The 18,589-nt window shown below is 45.7% G+C and overlaps 1 protein-coding gene across 1 annotated transcript; it reads right to left on the reverse strand.

The window, feature by feature from the left end:
* Positions 1-6,584: 6,584 nt before the first annotated feature.
* On the reverse strand, positions 6,585-17,522 carry LOC115384439 (protein mono-ADP-ribosyltransferase PARP12-like). Its single transcript, XM_030086714.1, has 8 exons — positions 17,434-17,522; positions 8,462-8,597; positions 8,121-8,385; positions 7,877-8,038; positions 7,405-7,776; positions 7,035-7,248; positions 6,874-6,961; positions 6,585-6,795 (listed from the first exon to the last, which is right to left on the reverse strand). Exons 1-8 carry the CDS (start codon positions 17,520-17,522, stop codon positions 6,661-6,663), a joined length of 1,461 nt encoding a protein of 486 aa, XP_029942574.1. The 3' UTR covers positions 6,585-6,660.
* Between the last annotated feature and the right edge of the window lie 1,067 nt (positions 17,523-18,589).

Raw genomic sequence — 18,589 nt, forward strand, 5'->3', positions numbered from 1 at the left:
GTACTTATTTTTTAAGCTTTGTGTGGAGGGGGGCTGGGATAATGACCCTCCTAACCCTTGGGGTCAGAGGTCATTTAACCCTAGTTTCCAAACAATTAGGGCTAGGGTTATGAAAGGTGGCTGTCGGTTTTGGGTGTTTTTGGGTGTTTTTGGGCTGATCCAAACACTTTGGGTTTCAATGTCTCTTTCTGGAATGCAATGCCAGCTTGCTTCATTCTGGTGACAATCTCTAACTTTGTCCAGGAAGGCCCTAGAAGTGTGGGATTGGCATCAAATGAAAGCTTAGGGCCTTGGCAGTACAATGGTAGTGGTTTCAAGTGTCTAACTTAAATGGTAAGGGGTCTTTGGTCAACCCTATTTGCAACCCTAAGCCCTAAGCCTTGACCCTAACTCCAGTCAGAGTTTTTATTGGCTTCCAATGACAGCTTAGGGCCTTAAGAGTGTAATGGTGTTCCTTTCAGGTGTGTACCTGCACTTTTTAAAAAACGATGTCACATTCTGGAAGGGGATTCCAGATTTAGTCATCCAATGTCAGATTCTGGAATCTGAAAGGTTAGGCTAAGTTAGTTTAATAAAACACTTTGCCTCAGTAACACTAAGTCTCCACTGCTCAAGATGCACCACAATAAGCATGTCCCCCGTGGGGTTTGATCCCACAACCTACTGGTTGCAAGCCATAGCATTAGACCACTCGGCCACTCAGTGCTATGAATTTTTCGCGTTTGGAACTTGTACTTATTTTTTAAGCTTTGTGTGGAGGGGGGCTGGGATAATGACCCTCCTAGCCCGAGGGGGTAGAGGTAATCTAACCCTAGTTTGCTGACTATTAGGGTTACGGTGATGAAAAATTGATATGTGTCTCCCTGGGGGGTGCCTGACAGGTGTGTTGTGGTGTCATTTCTCTAACCCTAGCAGAAAAATTTGACCTCATGAATCAGCGTATAATCTACATGGTTGGATTGGGAGGCTGATGCCCCACTGAGTCTGGGGGATTTGCAAGCTCTCCCAGGGGTCAAAATTTAAACGTTGACCGATCGACACGAGGCTCACGTATGTTCATCGGGGGAGCCAGGGTATCCAGTGTGAGAAGTTTCAGCCCTGTGCGACCCTCCTGACCCTATCGGTCAAAGGTCAACGGGGTGACCTTTCCCATAAGGCCTTGAGCCAGGGAGCTGAAATTCGCTGTCATGCATCGGGGCTGGCAGCACATCCACGGTGTGCGATCTCAGCCCTCTAGGCCACCCGGAAGTCTTTCAGGAGAGCTGAAGGCACTCGTTTTCAAAAACGCCTTAACCGAACATATTTTGTGCGCCATTTTTGAAATACTTGAGCAAACGAGCTCAAAGTGGCATCAAAATGACCGTCTCTACACCCCGCTGATGTGTGCCGACAGTGGTGGTTGTAGCTGAAACGGAAATACCCGAAAAAAGCACGTTTCTGTATTTCGCCGTTTCACGTTTTTATTTTTTAAAAATCAACGGTGATAGCTAGGGGGCTGAGACTTTCAGGGTGTCCTCGGGGTCCCATCCCACACCTGTGGTAAAATTTTCAGCCCTCCGGGACATGTAGAAGTATGTGAAATAGGCAAATGCTAACGTTTTGTGGCTAAAATAGGAGCTAATTTCGCTATTTACATTAATAGCTCCCAAACGATGACAGCTAGCCGGCTCAAACTCGCACACAAGGTGTGTGGTGACCTTAGGCACCCATCGATATGGGGCAGCCCCGCCCACCGCATAGAATTACTGCACAAAGTGGGCGGGAGCTGAAATTAGCCGTTAGCTGCTAACCCTAACTTCCAGCTTGAATAACTCTTAAACGATTAGGGTTAGGAGGATGGGGGTTGGAGGCATGACTCCCGGGGGGGTCCCTGACAGGTGTGTGGAAGGGGATCCCTCCAGCGCATAAGGAAGCCGCGTGGTTGTTGCATTTAGCATTAGCCGCCGCTAACGACTTTGGAGTTGAATAACTCTGGAAGGGGAGGGGCTAGGAGGGTGTGGCTTTAACAGCTGACCCCCAGGGGGGTCCCTGACCTGTATGTAGGACCTCATCCCTCTGCTGCCCTCCTAGCCCCGCCCAATGACCTTTAACCTCAGGAGCGCGTTTAATTGAATAACTCAGGAAGGGGAGGGGCTAGGAGGGTGTGGCTTGAACAGTTGACTTCCAGTGGGGTCCCCGACAGTTGTGTGCGATGGCATCCCGATCGGACCTTTGGATCTCCTTCAAATCATGTTTTTTTCACTTTTTTCAGCGAAATCTCATTTCAGAGAGGATTGGGAGGCTGATGGCATAGTAACCCTAGAGGATCTGTAGTCTGTCATAGGGGGTGAAAATTAACGCTTTGCCCGATTGGCACCAAACTCGGGGAGGTTCATCGGGGGTGCTGGGAGAGCCGCTGTGTGGATTTTCAGCCCTCTGGGACCAACTTGACCCTAGGGGTCAAAGGTCATCGAGCCCTAGTTCGCAAACGATTAGGGTTAGGGTTATGCAAATTTGATATGCGTCTCCCCGGGGGGTCCCTGACAGGTCTGTTGAGGTTTCATATCTCTAACCCTAGCGTAAAAATTTGACCTCACGAATCAGCGCATAGTCTATATGGATGGATTGGGAGGCTGATGAGGAGCATTTTCAGCCCTCTGGGAACCTCGTAACCCTAGCGGTCAACGGTAATCTAACCCTAATTCCATCAACATTAGGGTTAGGGTTATGGGAGTTGGATATGTGTTGATACGCGATGAGCCTTGGGGGTCCTGAGGGTCGGTTCGGTCAATTTCCACCGTGAAATTTCGGACCTCTCGGGGACCGGCAACACCCCCATACACGTATTTCTTGGGCTGCTGACTGTCTGTTTTGGGTGTTTTTGGGCTCATCCTAGCATGTGGAGCTAACATGGCTAAGGATTCCAGATTCGGTCAACCAATGACCGCTTCTGGAATCAGCTATAACTCAGCTCAGGAAGGAGCTACAGTGGTAAGATTGGTGTCAAATTAAAGCTTAGGACCTCAGCAATGCAATGGTGGTGGTTTCAAGTGTCTAAATGCAACTTTTTAAAAAACGATGTCACATTCTGGAAGGCAATTCCAGATTTCGTCAACCAATGACCAAATCTGGAATCAGCTATAACTTTGCCCGGGAAGGAGCTAGAGGGCTGGGATTGACTTCAGATGATAGCTGAGAGCCTCAGCAGTGCAATGGTGGTGGTTTCAAGTGTTTAACTCCACATTTAAGGGTCAAGGACTTATTCTGGAAGGGGATTCCAGATTTGGTCAACCAATGACCGCTTCTGGAATCTGCTCTAACTCGGCCCAGGAAAGAGCTGGAGGGCTGGGAGTGACATCAGATGACAGCTGGAGGGTCCCTGACAGGTGTGTTGTGATGTCATCTCTCTACACCATGAATAAAAATTTGACCTCATGAATCAGCCCATAGTCTATGTGGTTGATCGGTGGGGATGAGCCTTGGGTGTCCAGAGGGTCAGTTTTGTCAATTTCCACCATGAAATTTGGGACCCCTCGGGGACTGGCAACGACCCCGCACACGTGTCTCTCGGGGCGGTGACTGTCTGTTTTGGGTGTTTTTGGGCTGATCCAAACACTTTGAGCTTCAAAGACCCAATCTGGAAGTGGATTCCAGATTCCAGATTGGGATTCCAGATTCCAGATTCCAGATTCCAGATTCCAGATTCGGTCAAGCAATGATAACTCCGCCCAGGCAGGAGCTAGAGGACTGGGCTGGACTTCAGATGATAGCTGAGGGCCTCAGCAGTGCAATGGTGGTGGTTTCACGTGTCTACCTGCAATCTTAAGGGTCAAAAACGCAATCTGGAAGGGGATTCCAGATTCGGTCAAGCAATGATAACTCCTCTCAGGAAGGAGCTAGAGGGCTGAGATTGGCATCAAATGAAAGCTTAGGGCCTCAGCAGTGCAATGGTTGTAGTTTCAAGTGTCTACCTGCACTTTTTAAAAATCGATGTCACATTCTGGAAGGGGATTCCAGATTAGGTCAACCAATGACCAAATCTGGAATCTGCTCTAACTCTGCCCAGGAAGTAGCTAGAGGACTGGGATTGGCTTCTACTGACAGCTGGGGAGGTCCCTGACAGGTGTGGTGGGGTGTCATCTCTCTACCCCCTGGATAAAAATTTGACCTCATGAATCAGCCCATAGTCTATGTGGTTGGATCGGTGGGGATGAGCCTTGGGTGTCCTGAGGGTCAGTCGGGTCAATTTCCACCATGAAATTTGGGACCCCTCGGGGACTGGCAACGACCCCGCACACGTGTCTCTCGGGGCGGTGACTGTCTGTTTTGGGTGTTTTTGGGCTGATCCAAACACTTTGAGCTTCAAAGACGCAATCTGGAAGGGGATTCCACATTCCAGATTGGGATTCCAGATTCCAGATTCCAGATTCCACATTCCAGGTTGGGATTCCAGATTCCAGATTCCAGATTCCAGGTTGGGATTCCAGATTCCAGATTCCAGATTCCAGATTCCAGGTTGGGATTCCAGATTCCAGATTCCAGATTCCAGATTGGAATGGGATTCCAGATGCGGTCAAGCAATGATAACTCCGCCCAGGAAGTAGCTAGAGGACTGGGATTGGCTTCCACTGACAGCTGGGGAGGTCCCTGACAGGTGTGGTGGGGTGTCATCTCTCCAGGACCTCTAGAAATGTTTGACTTCACCAACCGGCCCCCGCTCTCTAGCGTTGATCCGGGCTGATGAGCTTTCTTTGTCCTCAGGGTCGGTCGGGTCAATTTCCAACGTGAAATTTTGGACCCCTCGGGGACCGGCGGGACCCCCACCCACGCATTTGTGGGGGTGTGACTGTCTGTTTTGTGTGTTTTGGGGCTCGTCCCAACATTTTTGGCATTTCGGGTGAAAATCCCACATGGCCGGGTTCTCTGATTTATTTAGAGTCATTTTGGTGAAAAACATGGGTTAGCCACTTGAAAACTGAATTTTAAAATGGTTTTCTAACTTTTGATGGCTCTCTAGCGCTCAAAACATAGTGGTCAAAATCCGGAATTGAGATTCCGGAATTGAAAAAACCGGAAACGGAATTTTCAGTTCTGGATTCCAGATTCCAGATTCCAGATTCCAGAATTGCAAATTCCGGATCCGGATTCTTCCGTTCTGGAATTCCAGATTCCTATCAAATCGACGGTGTCCCCTAACCCTAACCCTAACCCTAACCCTAACCCTAACCCTAACCCTAACCCTAGTTATTAACAAAAGACTCACTTCAAAGTGCCTTTTTTTGGAATAACTCCTCCCCCTTACATCACAACAACATGGTTCACATATGTATGGATAGATCTCGTCCAGACCTATCCATAGATGTCTCAACCATTCATGTCAGTTGTTCCTAGAAAAAGTCATTCAATCTCAAACCCAAAAAGAGGCACTTTGAGTGGTTTTCATCCCTATACCTAACCCTAACCCTAACCCTAACCTAACCCTAACCCTACACCACAACAAAGCCTAACCCTAAAGAAATGTTTTTGCACTTTTACTTTTTTCAGTAACAACAACATGGTCAAGAAAACACTGTTTCTCCTACTGAGGACCGGAAAAAGGTCCCCTCAAAGCACGTCGTTCCACGTTTTGCTATCCTTGTGGGGACATTTGGCCCCGACAAGGATAGAAATACAAGAACACACACACACACACGTTCATTTAAATATACACACCAATGACCTGTTCCAGTTCCCTGCTGCATGTCAATAAAGCTGATTGAAGATTCTCTGACCGGAGTCTGTCCGTAGTGCTGCCACCCAATGAAGATCCACCCCCCTCCTTTACAGTTATTAACACCCTCGACACAAGGTAACTACCTTCACGAGGAAAATGTTGCTGCTTTGATCAGGGAGGAGCATCTGAGGGCAGTGGGGGAGTGTGCTCTTCAGATTTTAATGAAAATGTAACAAGGGTGCTTTATCCACCAGGGTGTCAAACATAAAGTCCGTGGGCCAAAACTAACAGCAGGCAGTGCATTCCAGTTGTCTGCAGGTTATTCCTTCACCGTCACTCAGTGCGGCTATTCAACTTAACGCGATCGTGTTCCACACCTTCAGCATCACGTGATTCCCTGGAAACACGTTTAACAGTCATTCCAGGTTTCCAGTGTAGACCTGGAGCAGAATCTGTTCTCATTTACAGTTTAACCAGATCCTATATCTCTGTGGTGGATCTACTGAGAAATGTTACTAGATATCTTTATCTTTAATTTTAACACTGCTATCTTAAGAGGAAGAGATGAAGTCCTCAAAGGGATTATATTTTTTTGTTTTTGGAGAAATTTGTACATTTTCTGAACACTGATTTTTTTTAAATTTTATTTTATTTTTTTGTGGTTACTTTTTTTACACCTTTTGGAGTCTAAAAAATACGGAGCCCCGGACATGACATGGTAAAAAAAAAATTTTAATTGTGGCCACGAATTACTAATTCGTTCCCACGAATTAGTTATATCATTCATATACTGAACAGTCCAGTAAAGTTGGCAGCATATTGACAGATATGGACTTTCAGTCTCAATAACTCTTTAACAAAATGTCAGTAACATACAAAGGGCGCTGCATCCCATCGTTGTGAGGTGGACGATATGCTACAAGCTCATTTTTATTATTAAAATTATCTGTTTATCAAGCAGCAGTGACTCACCACTGAAACACTTTCCACAGAGACGGATTCTGGATCCGGTGCATGCTGTTGATTTTACTCTGAGGCATGGTGCGCTTGAACAGCATCTCAATCATGGAGTACTCCTTCGCCGACGAGGTGAGCTGCACAAGCTTCAAGACAAGAACGATTCACAAATCATCAATGAAACGCGTTTATAGTGAAGAAGTGTATATCTGCAGTGACGATACCCTGTATCCCAGCTCTGGCAGGGCGGTCTTATCCCAGGTGGACGGTAAGATTTCGGCTATGGAGGAGCTCGAGCTCTGTGATGAAGTGCTGCAAAGAAGAAGCTCACACGAGTCACAAGCAAGGATTCAACATTTATAACTGTAACAACAAAAAAACCAACCTCTTCAGCTGTGCTTCCACGTCACGGGTCGACAGAAAGCGAGGTCTCCTCCTAACTTCTCTCTTGGTTTTGTGTTTGACGTTCTGCTGATACATCCGCCCGCTGCCCGCCGCGTCTTTGAAGTACAGAACGTACTGGTGTTTGCCGGCGCTGAACGGGACCTCTGTGTCTCTGTCCACCAGGTACACGTTCTCCAGGGTCTGAGAGGCGACGGCTGCCGCTCCACCGCCATCGTCCTGAACGCAGCAGGCAGAGAAAAAAACAGTTAAATTGAAAGTCAAAAGATTTTGACAGTTTTCATATAAATATGTATTTGCTGAGAAATTGTACAAAAGAAAAAGAAAAACTGAACCATTGGGAACAAGGACGCAATCATGACGCCTCACCTGCCCAAACTCCAGCCACGCCCCCCCGTCGTCCTTCCAGTACCAGACCCACTGCGTGGTGAGAATGAAGTGAGGAGGCTTCGAGACGGAGGAGGTAGTGGACAATCGACGGACTGGAATCCCTTCAGGGAGATTCCTCTCGTATGTCTTTTCTGTCTTTGTGCACCTTTGAAATCCCATAAATCTCAGGAGTCCCAGGCTGGCGGAGGGTTGATCCATGCAGCTCGTGCCCCGAGCCGGGTCACAATATGCCCTCTCAATGTTTTCCATGTCCACCAGGTCCTTATAGGTCACGCCATCCACATCTAAAACCTGCCACCTGTAAGGCAGGTGCCAGTGGACCCGAGCACACTTGTCTAAACAAAATAAATAAATAAATAAATAAATAAATGGAAGGATGAGGACATATTCTGGACTTTGATGCTGAATGGATTGATTTTTTTTTCCTAACAATACCTTTGTACAAGCACTTTCTCCGGATGAAGAAGAGGCAGATTTCATTTCTCTCAGCGTCACTCGGGGGGTTGGCTGGAATAGCAGCTCTGCTGGGGGTCACCGGGTTAGTGTGGGGAGTCTGACGGGATGGCGGCGGGGCTGGGATGCTCACCTCTGGCAAGGCTGCAGAAAACAGACGTTTAGCAGAGAAGGGAAACACAGAAAACAACTCAAATGACATAAAAAAACAAAGTTCCATATTTACCAGGAACAGCAGCAGCTGGCCTCTTCAGGTCACCTGAGATGATGAGCTTATTTCTGTAGTTCTTGTGGAGGTTGTTGATGTTCTCCTGACTATATCCCTGGAAAAGCTTCATGGCCTGAGCGTCGAGGCGATGCGCTCTCTTGCACGCGGAACCGAACTGACAGTCGCACTGGTAGTAGTGCTGGCACATGTGCAGCTTCGTGCTGGAGGAGTTGAACCGACAGGAGCCTTGCAGACCGCTGCCCTTGTTGTAATGCGAGCATATCTAGTGAGGAGGATGAAAAACACATTTTCAAGTCTAAATTTCACTTCTGCATGCAGCTGCAGGGACCTGAACTCACCTCGGGGAGCAGGTAGGGATCATTCTGAAGCAGCAGCTGGAACAGCTGTTTCTCTGTCAAGTCTTGCAGATCGTGTCTCCTGAGAACCTTTGCGTTGTTCGGAGTAGTCAAACTGTGGGGATTTTTACACCTGAGGCTGGAAGACACAAGAAATTTCTATCAAGACCTGATAAATTTTTAAAATCATGTGGCTGACAGCCAGGATGTACAGGACATTAATGACATCGGTGTGGTCCTGTTTGGTTAAACAGTCTCTGTTCCCAGCTCTTTCTAAGCACTACAGTTGAAGTTCTTATACCTGTTGAGATCTGCAGCGCCACCAGATCACAATATCTGGGTTAAGCCACATTAAAATACATTTTGAAAAGATGCAAATGACTGCCCTCTCCTGGTCAAACCTCCACCCATCCACACCACTTCCTCCTGCAGGGTAGTTCCTGGCTTTCAGGATCAATGTTCTGTTGTTTACAGAATAGATGTGCAATAGCTGGGTTTTTGCTGAACCGTAAATGAACAATCCACCAAGTTTAATGTCTGACATATTTCTCAGAAGGTCAGAGGTCGGATCAGTTGACTCTCTGTTTAACTGCCAAATTATAATTTGTCATTTAAATTTGTTGTAATTTTGTTGGTCAAGCCTGATTGTTACAAATGATTTAATTGATAATTTTCATGTATATTTAGTTATTTATGTTTATTTTTGGTGGATTAAGATTTTCTAAAATGTGATCGTATTGTATGATGGGCAATTCTAATTGTGCTTTTTTTGTTCCGCTGGGACAGGCTTTGGGGTTGCACCGGTGCTGCTGTTTTTTCAGCCCCCTTGTGTGTTTGCCTTTTTCTTTTGGAGCTGAGAGAAAAGCCGGTTGAAGTGTTAATTTAAGTGAACTTTTAATGAAGATTGGACCCTCTTTTCGTCCTATTTTGTGTGCAGTCATTGCAACAAGTGTGTTTAACTTTCCATGAAGAATGGGCCTTTTTTCCTCCGGCGTTGTGTGCAGCCATTGAGGTGCGTTTTGCTGTTAGCAGATTTGTTTGCACTTATTATTTTATTGTTATTGTAATTTTCTGTGATTGTTCTTTTAAATATTTTATCTTTTGATTGTGTTTTTTATAGTTTGACGGTGACGAATAATAAACATCAGCTGTGTGGAAAACTATGGCGTGATCATTGTAACCGGAGGGAGAAATAGTCAAACTCAATGCCTTGGATAAAGTCAAACTCAACTGCCTGGGATGACGTCGACCTCAGCTGCGTGGGATGAAGAAGTGGAAGTCTGACTGGCATTCTGTTCGCACGTGCTCAACGAAGGGGGACCTGCGACAGCTCAAGAAGGGAATTCAGATAAGCCGGGACACATCAGTTCACCCGTTTTTCGTTCATTACAGTCCATAAGGCAGACACTTAAGTTTGTGTTCTGAAAGGGACATAAGGGAGCGGATAACAACAAGGAACTGTGTGTAGCGTACATTATTGTTTTACACAAGAACAGACACAAGGGGAATTGTTGATGTTTGTTGATTTTATTATGCATTTATAGTAATATTGCTTGAAAGAAGATAATCTGTTTCATTATTTTGAAGACTAAGATAAATGTGTCAACATTTCAGTTTATGTATTTAGTAGTTTAAAGGGCCGGTACACCCCCCTTATTGTTTGTTTATTATTCAAGTTATTTGAAGGTTATTGTTGATAACAAGCTATCCAACTGTGAGAATAAGCATAAATGGTGCTTTATTTTGGATTTAAGATATTTTTTTCAAGATCTAAAAGGAAAGTGAAGCCAAGTAAGCTATTTATGTGGTAGTAATAGCACTCCACTACTTTCTAGTCAAGTTCATGATAACTGAAGTGGTTAAAAATGTCACAAGGAAATCAAACTGAGCAGATAGGTGACACAGAACAACATGTATCAGAAACGGATCTCATGGATCAGACAAAGCATTTCACTGAGCAGCCGAAAGATCTACCACGCAGAAGTGAAAGAGAGCGTATGCTTACAGAGAAAGGAAAAGAACTCCAGTTGGACAAACTAAAAGGGCTTCTACGTCGCTTTGAAAGCAGTTATGATTGCTGGAAGGCTTTAACTGAGGTGGCTAAAAAACCAGTGATCAGACAGGATCCTAATGATACTCTCCAAGAACACATCAGCAGTATTCAAATGGTGCTTTCTGAACTGAATACAGTTTATGACGACTATCGAAAGCTAGATGGCCCACCTCAGGAGAGGCGCTGCAAGATGGACAACTGCATATCCATCACTCACCAAGTAGTGAAGAATACTCAATCTCAAATAGAAGGAAATGATGAAGATTTACTTTGGCCTGATGCACCATCTATATTTGCAACTGCAGTCTGCAGTAGTTCAAAGTCAATCACTGGGGGCGATAGTGTTCGCACAACTCAATCAGAAGCCAAAAGAAAAGAAGCCGCTGCTACACGAGCTGTATTGCAAATAATATCTGAGCAAGACCAACATCAAGAGAAGCTACTTGCACTTGAAACGGAGAATAGGTTGATAGTCGCAGTCCAAGAAGCAGAAGCATTAAACCGTCGTCTGCGAGCTGAAAAGGAAGAAGCAGAACGTCGTCAAAAGGATGTCGAACGTAAGTTAGAAGAAGCTGCACTCTTAAAGAAACAGCAAGAAGAGAATGTGGCAAGACAGAAGTCTGTAGAGGATTTAAAAAGAGAACTAGAGCGCTTAGAGGAGTTGAAACGACTAAATGCAGCTAAAGCAAGGCTTCAAGTCTATGATTAAGTAGAGTTCAATCCAGACCAAGGATTCAAACCACAGCACTCAGAATCGCCTAAAGTGAAGCAAGTAGCCATGTATGACACTCCTGTGTATCATCAAACCCAATCTCCATATGAAGCTCCAGAGACAACTCCAAGTAACGCTACACGAGAAGACACAGGAGGGCTTGTGAAGGTTTTGGCTGAGGCCATATCAGCTAACAGGCTTCCCATCCCAGAGCCCGCAATCTTTACTGGTGATCCACTTAAATTCAGACACTGGAAGTCATCCTTTCAGACACGGATTGAGAGGAAGAACATCCCAACGACGGAGAAACTCTTCTTTCTTCAGAAATATGTTGGAGGCAGAGCTAAAGAAGCTATAGAGGGCTACTTCATGGCTGATTTTGATGATGCATATCAAGCAGCATGGAACCTGCTCGACCAAAGATACGGTAAACCTTTCATAATTGCCAAGGCTTTCCGTGACAAACTACATTCCTGGCCTATGATCGCCTCAAAGGAGAGTGGTGAATTGAGGAAATTTGTGGACTTCTTGCGTAGTTGTGAGTCGGCGATGACAAGAAATGACAGTCTAACTATACTCAATGATGAAATCGAAAATCATAAGCTCAGTGCCAAGCTTCTGGATTGGCTGTGCACCAGGTGGAATCGCAAGGCCACTGAATATCAACTGGAGCAAGACAAGTTTCCAAGCTTCAGCTACTTTGTCACATTTTTGTCGATGGAAGCCAGCACTGGATGTAATCCTATCACATCATACCAAGCAATACAGGACTGTCTCAGAAAATTTGAATATTGTGATAAAGTTCTTTATTTTCGGAAATGCAATTAAAAAAACAAAAATGTCATACATTCTGGATTCATTACAAATCAACTGACATATTTCAAGCCTTTAATTATTTTAATATTGCTGATTATGGCTTACAGTTTAAGAAAACTCAAAAATCCTATCTCAAAATATTAGAATATTTCCTCAGACCAAGTAAAAAAACAAAATTATAACAGCAAAACAAAATCAAACATTTGAAAATGTCCATTAATGCACTCAGTACTTGGTTGGGAATCCTTTTGCACGAATTACTGCATCAATGCGGCGTGGCATGGAGGCAATCCGCCTGTGGCATTGCTGAGGTGTTATGGATGCCCAGGATGCTTCAATAGCGGCCTTTAGCTCATTTGCATTGTTGGGTCTGGTGTCTTTCAGCTTCTTCTTGACAATACCCCACAAATTCTCAATGGGGTTCAGGTCAGGGGAATTGGCAGGTCAATCGAGGACAGTAATGCCATGGTCAGTACACCAGTTACTGGTGGTTTTGGCACTGTGGGCAGGTGCCAGATCATGCTGGAAAATGAAATCATCATCTCCATAGAGCTTTTCAGCAGAAGGAAGCATGTAGTGCTCTGAAATCTCTTGGTACACAGCTGCATTTACTCTGGACTTGATGAGACACAGTGGACCAACACCAGCAGCTGACATGGCTCCCCAAACCATCGCTGACTGTGGGAACTTCACACTGGATTTCAAGCAACTTGGATTTTGCTCCTCTCCAGCCTTTCTCCAGACTCTGGCGCCTTGACTTCCAAATGAAATACAAAACTTGCTTTCGTCTGAAAAGAGGACTTTGGACCACTCTTCAACTGTCCAGTGCTTCTTTTCCACAGCCCAAGTCAGACGTTTTTTCCGTTGTCTTGAGTTCAGAAGTGGCTTGACCATGGGAATACGGCTATTGTAGCCCATTTCCCGGACACGTCTGTGAACAGTGGCTTTTGATACCTGGACTCCAGCTTCAGTCCACTGTCTTTGAAGCTCCCCCAAATTCTGGAAGCGGCTCTTCTTCACAATGCTGTTAAGCCTGCGGTCATCTCTCTTGGTTGTGCAGCGTTTCCTGCCACATTTCTCCCTTCCAACAGACTTTTTGTGAATGTGCTTTGAAACTGCACTCTGTGAACAGCCTGCTCTTTGAGAAATTTCTTTTTGTGTCTTACCCTCCTGATGGAGGGTGTCAATGATGGTCCTCTGGACAGCAGTCAGATCAGCAGTCTTCCCCATACTTGTGATTTAGTTTACTGAACCAAGCTGAGTGTTTTTCAAGGCTCAGGAAACACTTGCAGGTGTTTCGAGTTTTTTGCAGGTGTTTTCAAGTGATTAGTTAAATAGCCTACTAGTATACTTTTTCATGATATTCTAATATGTGCTGAGCTGTGGGGAGCGGCGCGGTACTCACATGCAGCGTCGGAGCACGGAGTGTCGGGTCGGGGTGCCCCTTGTACGGCCACGGCGCCCTCCGCTATACACTGCACCCTAGGCGGCCGCCTAGTTCGCCTATTCCCATTCAAACCGCGGCGCACAAACGACGCCATGACTGCATTTGCACTTCATGCCACTAGGTGTGCTGTTTGCATGTTCAACCTTATTTTACACAGACACCACAGAGGAAGAAGGGCGCCACAGCCGCTGCAGGCTCTCTCTGCATGTTGTTAGAAAAAGGGTGTGAGCCGGCAAGACGTGGTAAAATGTTCATTGATGCGATGCACCGTTTTTTCAATAAAAGAGAAGAACTGAACGATCATTTCCGCACATTTTCTTTACGTCGTATCAATTAAACTGTATCACAAGTAGTTTGTGTACTCAAAAGACCAAGATTCCTTGCGGATAGAACATGCACAGAACAGTATTTCATGTCCCTTTCGACCGGTTTTTTAAATGTGAATATGAGCATATTCAGGGCTTTGCACGTGTTTATATGGCTGTGCGCCATGTTATGTATTATTCCGTCAATATTCCAGTTAATAAAGAGTTTCTGCCTTTATATAAATGTACTCAATCTCGCGGCATTCGATCTTCCCATCCCTAATAGTTTGACATGTTCCGTTCATTTTTCCGGAGCCCCCCTACTTGCGTAGGCCACAGGGCGCACTATCCCGTCCTGCTCCTAAGAGAGCACAGCTCCCAAGCCAGCTCATACGCCAGCACCGGCGCGCTTGTAAATTTGGTCTTAAGCATGTCAAAACTGTTCTGACACTCTTGGTCCCAACCTTTAATATCACATGGCCCACTCCTCTTCTGAGATTTGCCTGATAGCTCAGCCACTTTCCGATGCAGCGGTGCAGCAAGCTTTGCAAACCCTTCCACCAACCGGCGGTAATAACTCGAAAAGCCAATGAATGAGCGAAGCTCTGAAATGGTAGTGGGAACAGGCCACTCTACAACTGCTTGAATCTTCGCAGGGTCAACGCCCTTATCTGAAATTACATGACCCAAATAGCTGACTTCATGCTTAAAGAAGCGACACTTTAAAAGTTTGACCTTCAAACCTTCTGCCTGCAGCCTCGTCAGCACTCCAGCCAGCCTCTCCAGATGCTGATCGATACTGGAAGAGAAGACTACAATGTCATCCAGATATAGAAGTAACGACTGGCCCTGCTGACTTCCAAATATGCGCTGCATTAACCTCTGAAAAGTACTGGGCGCGTTACAGAGACCAAAGGGCATTCGATTCCACTCGAATAGGCCGAAAGGAGTACAGAACGCGGTTTTTGGCTTGTCTTCCTCTGTAACGGGAACCTGATTGTACCCACTTGCAAGGTCCAGTGTAGAAAACCAACAAGCACCAGAAAGAGAGTCAAGGGTTTCCTCTATCCGCGGAAGCGGGAACGCATCTCTCTTCGTCTTAGAATTGAGCTGACGATAATCTACGCAGAGCCATAAGCTGCCGTCCTTTTTACGAACGAGCACTATTGGCGAGGCGTAGGGACTCGAACGCTCTCTGATGACTTTCGACTGAAGCAACTGGTGGATGTGTTCCTTTACAACTTCATATTCGGATGGTGGAATACGGCGATGACGTTGCTGAACAGGAATTTGGTCCAGGAGCGGGATGTCATGCAATATAAGGTTTGTACAACCGAGGTCTTGATCATTAACAGAAAAAACAGACACATGATTCCGTACGAGCTACATTGCTCTCTGCTGAAGGTAAGTGAGACAAGTCAAGTGAGTTAATCTGTTCAAGAACTGAAAAACCAGTCTGCTCCGCCGTTTGAGCGGTGATGGACGAAATTTCTGCCACACCTGTCGGCAGGCTGACAACCCTCATGTTGTCTAAAGTGCCAATAACAGTGCACGGACGAAGAAGCACTTTATCAACTCCTACATTTACCACAGGAATGTAAGCCGTTCCCCGAATAACACGGACCAGGGCTGGTGAGGCCAAGAGGCCCGCAGGTAAGCTGGATTCCGGTGGCTCAAACAACATAGTTCCTTCTGAAAAGTAATTAGAACAAGTTGCAGTCACTATTTTTATTTCTCCACCTGGTATGCTGCAAGGTTTCTTTCCCCGGACCCTAACCTTCCCTGGATGAGCAGGGGTCGGTTTAACAGTGGCAATGTGACATTTTTGCAAAGCATCAACCAAGGGGGTGGGAAGAGACTCTGAAGCTTCTCTAAACAAAGTTGACCCATACTGACCAAACAACTCGTTATAACACTTGCTAATGATATTCATTCCCAACACACCAGGGACCTGAGGAGACATACGCCCAGGTGGATCTTTCACCACTAAAACACCACAATGAGGCATCGTCTTCCCACAAAGTAAAATATCCAGTTCAAGATAACCAATATAAGGGATCGACAGCCCATTGGCAGCCTTGAGCTCCAGTCAGTGACAGGCGTTCATTTCCCCAGGGTTCGAAGGTCTTGCAAAAGAAACTTTCCGTTATTGTGGAAACCATCGACCCAGTGTCCACTAGACAAGGTACAGGGGTGCCACCCATACCTACATCAATATGTGGACATGTGGAGATCAGCTTTGGAACATCGTCAACCCTCATACTACTATTATGTGAGCCCATTGATACCCCACCCGAGTTGTGGCTCGGCAACGCGGTGGGCATTAGTTTTCCGACTGCTGCAGAGGCTGTACGTCACTGCGCGCTGCTGAATGGGACCATAAAGGAACACGCAGTCCATCACAATTTCTTGCAATGTGTCCAGGCTGTTGACAGCGATTACAAATGATGGGCCCCTGGCGTGAGCGCCCATGAGAATAAGAAGAGCGGCGGCGCGAATGAGCAGCTTGTAACTCAGTGGTGCTCTGTGTCAGTTTGTCCAACTGTTGCTGTTGACGCTGCAACAACTTCCTCATCTCACCTACTTCTGAAGATGGCAGGCTATCCAACTGCTGGTGGCCACCCCTCACCGTGTATTGAATACCCAAGGCTTAAGGGACAGAATTGCTGCGGCGACGCACACCCGCCGGCAGCCCCTCACGCTCCCACCTTACCCTTTGACATCCAACAATGTCGCTGCAGGAGAACGCCTCACAAACTGTTTAAGTTCACAGCGAAGCGCGCCATCTAGAACCTGCTCTACAAATTGATCTCGCAAAAGAATTTCAGAATTTGGAATATTAATGGGAGCACGCTGCTTCATCCTTTCCATGAGAGATTTCAAAGCCAGCGAGTACTCTAACAAAGTTTCCCCCTCCCGCTGCTTCCGGGAAAAGAACGCCTCCTGTAGCAAAACGTAGGACTCTGCACATTTATAAAGTTCTCAAAAGTCTTAAAAGTCTGCCTCTGGCTTTCTCACGTCGAACGCACCTATTTACTCTCTGAGGGTCGCTTCCACTATTTTGTGACGGTCATTGGCTCAGCTGTTTAAACACGTTTCACCATCTAATAACACAATTTGTGATTGGATGAGAGCATCAAACGGTCTGCCACCGTCAAAGCGCCACTTCCAAAACAGTTAATAGCTATTTAGATATTTGAGAAATAAATGGATTAAACGTAAAACTATCACTTTGTAATGTTCCTGAAGTGTTTCCCTGATGGAATACTTTTCTCCTCGATGGATTCTAAAACATGTCACGGCTCGTAACTGCTGAACGCCGCTCAAGTCTGGACAGAAAGTAAGTCTATTACACACATAAAGTTCCCTTTGAGAGATTCAAAGTTTAAAAGCGTTAAACGTAACAAATGAGTGTTTTTACAGTTTTATGGGAGAAGAACACGCAGGGCTGATGATTCATGACTGAAGTCAGGCTTTTATTGGAAGAGCTGCTTCATTCAGGTGCGTTTACTCACTGGCACCTGAACTGTGGCGATATGCTGTTCAGTATTCAGACAATATGACCCAAAATGATGACTTTAAATACGAGTTACGGGTCGGGCTGCGGGTCGTGTTTCAACGGGTGGGATCGGGTCGCGGTACTAATCGGGCTGATGCACGGGTTTGCGGTTCGGTTGCGACTTTGTCCGTCCCCGGGTCGGGCTGGGGCGGGTCTTGAAAATTGGACCCATGCAGGACTCTGGCTGGAGGCGGGTGCGCGCATACCACTACACATGCTTGCGATTTTGGTGAAGGTGTGGCTCTGTTTTTATCTTAATATATATTTATTTTTGGTTTTAATATTGTAATATTGTAACGCACTATGTAGTGTTTTTTGTGATATGAAAAGCGCGTTATGAATAAAGATTGATTTGATTTGATTGTTTTAGAAGTAAAGACCCTTGAAGAAAAAGAACACAAGTCCAGCTTCCCAAAAATGAGGCCATGGAGAAGCAGAAAGGGTTTGCTGCACAACTGAGCACAAAACCGGATGAAGACATTTTTCAAGAAGCCACAGGATGATGCTCAGGAGAAAACGTTGATGACGGTCCTTACAACACAGCTGGTGCTGTACAGGGTGAGTCACAAGCCCCTGAGAAGGGATAGAATAAAGAGAGAATTTTAAATTCACCCAGAAAATAAAAATGCTAATTTAAAAAACAAAAAAAAAAACAAAAACGAATGACTGTTTTGTAAGGTGGTCCCAAGGCAGCCACTCCTGGACAGGTGGTGGCAGCAGACTCCACGGCTCAGACAGAGTCGCTTCTCTCAGTCAACAGAAGGAAGTCTGTCAATATTTACAGCGATCAGCATTACAGAAGCGGAGGACATGTGTGCTGGTGGAAGGTCAGTGCAGCTCCGATTTTCTTGATTTTCTCCTTAACACAGTGAAGTCTTTCAGTTTCGGAGAGACTGCAGCTTATAAAGAATGAAAGCCTTTCACGACCTTGCCGCTTGAACGAGTGGATGGCATCTGCGAACCTGTCGAGCATCATATGACCTCCCAACACTCCGAAACTGCAGTTTGACTGAAGAAAAAGATCGATCCTCAGCTTGGATGTTACACGTGCATCTTCGTTAACCATTAAAACTGCTGCCGTGTCTTAGTTATCCTTTGCAGCCGGTGTTCAAGTTGAATGCAGCTTGTTAAAACCAGAACTGTCAGAAATAGACATCAAGACAGCTGCAGATGTTTGTGTGAAATCTGTATTGATTACAAAGACATTATAAAGTACAACATTTTTATTTAACTTCACTG

Source organism: Salarias fasciatus, unplaced genomic scaffold (genome assembly GCF_902148845.1).
Source record: "Salarias fasciatus unplaced genomic scaffold, fSalaFa1.1, whole genome shotgun sequence".
NCBI classification, from domain to species: domain Eukaryota; kingdom Metazoa; phylum Chordata; class Actinopteri; order Blenniiformes; family Blenniidae; genus Salarias; species Salarias fasciatus.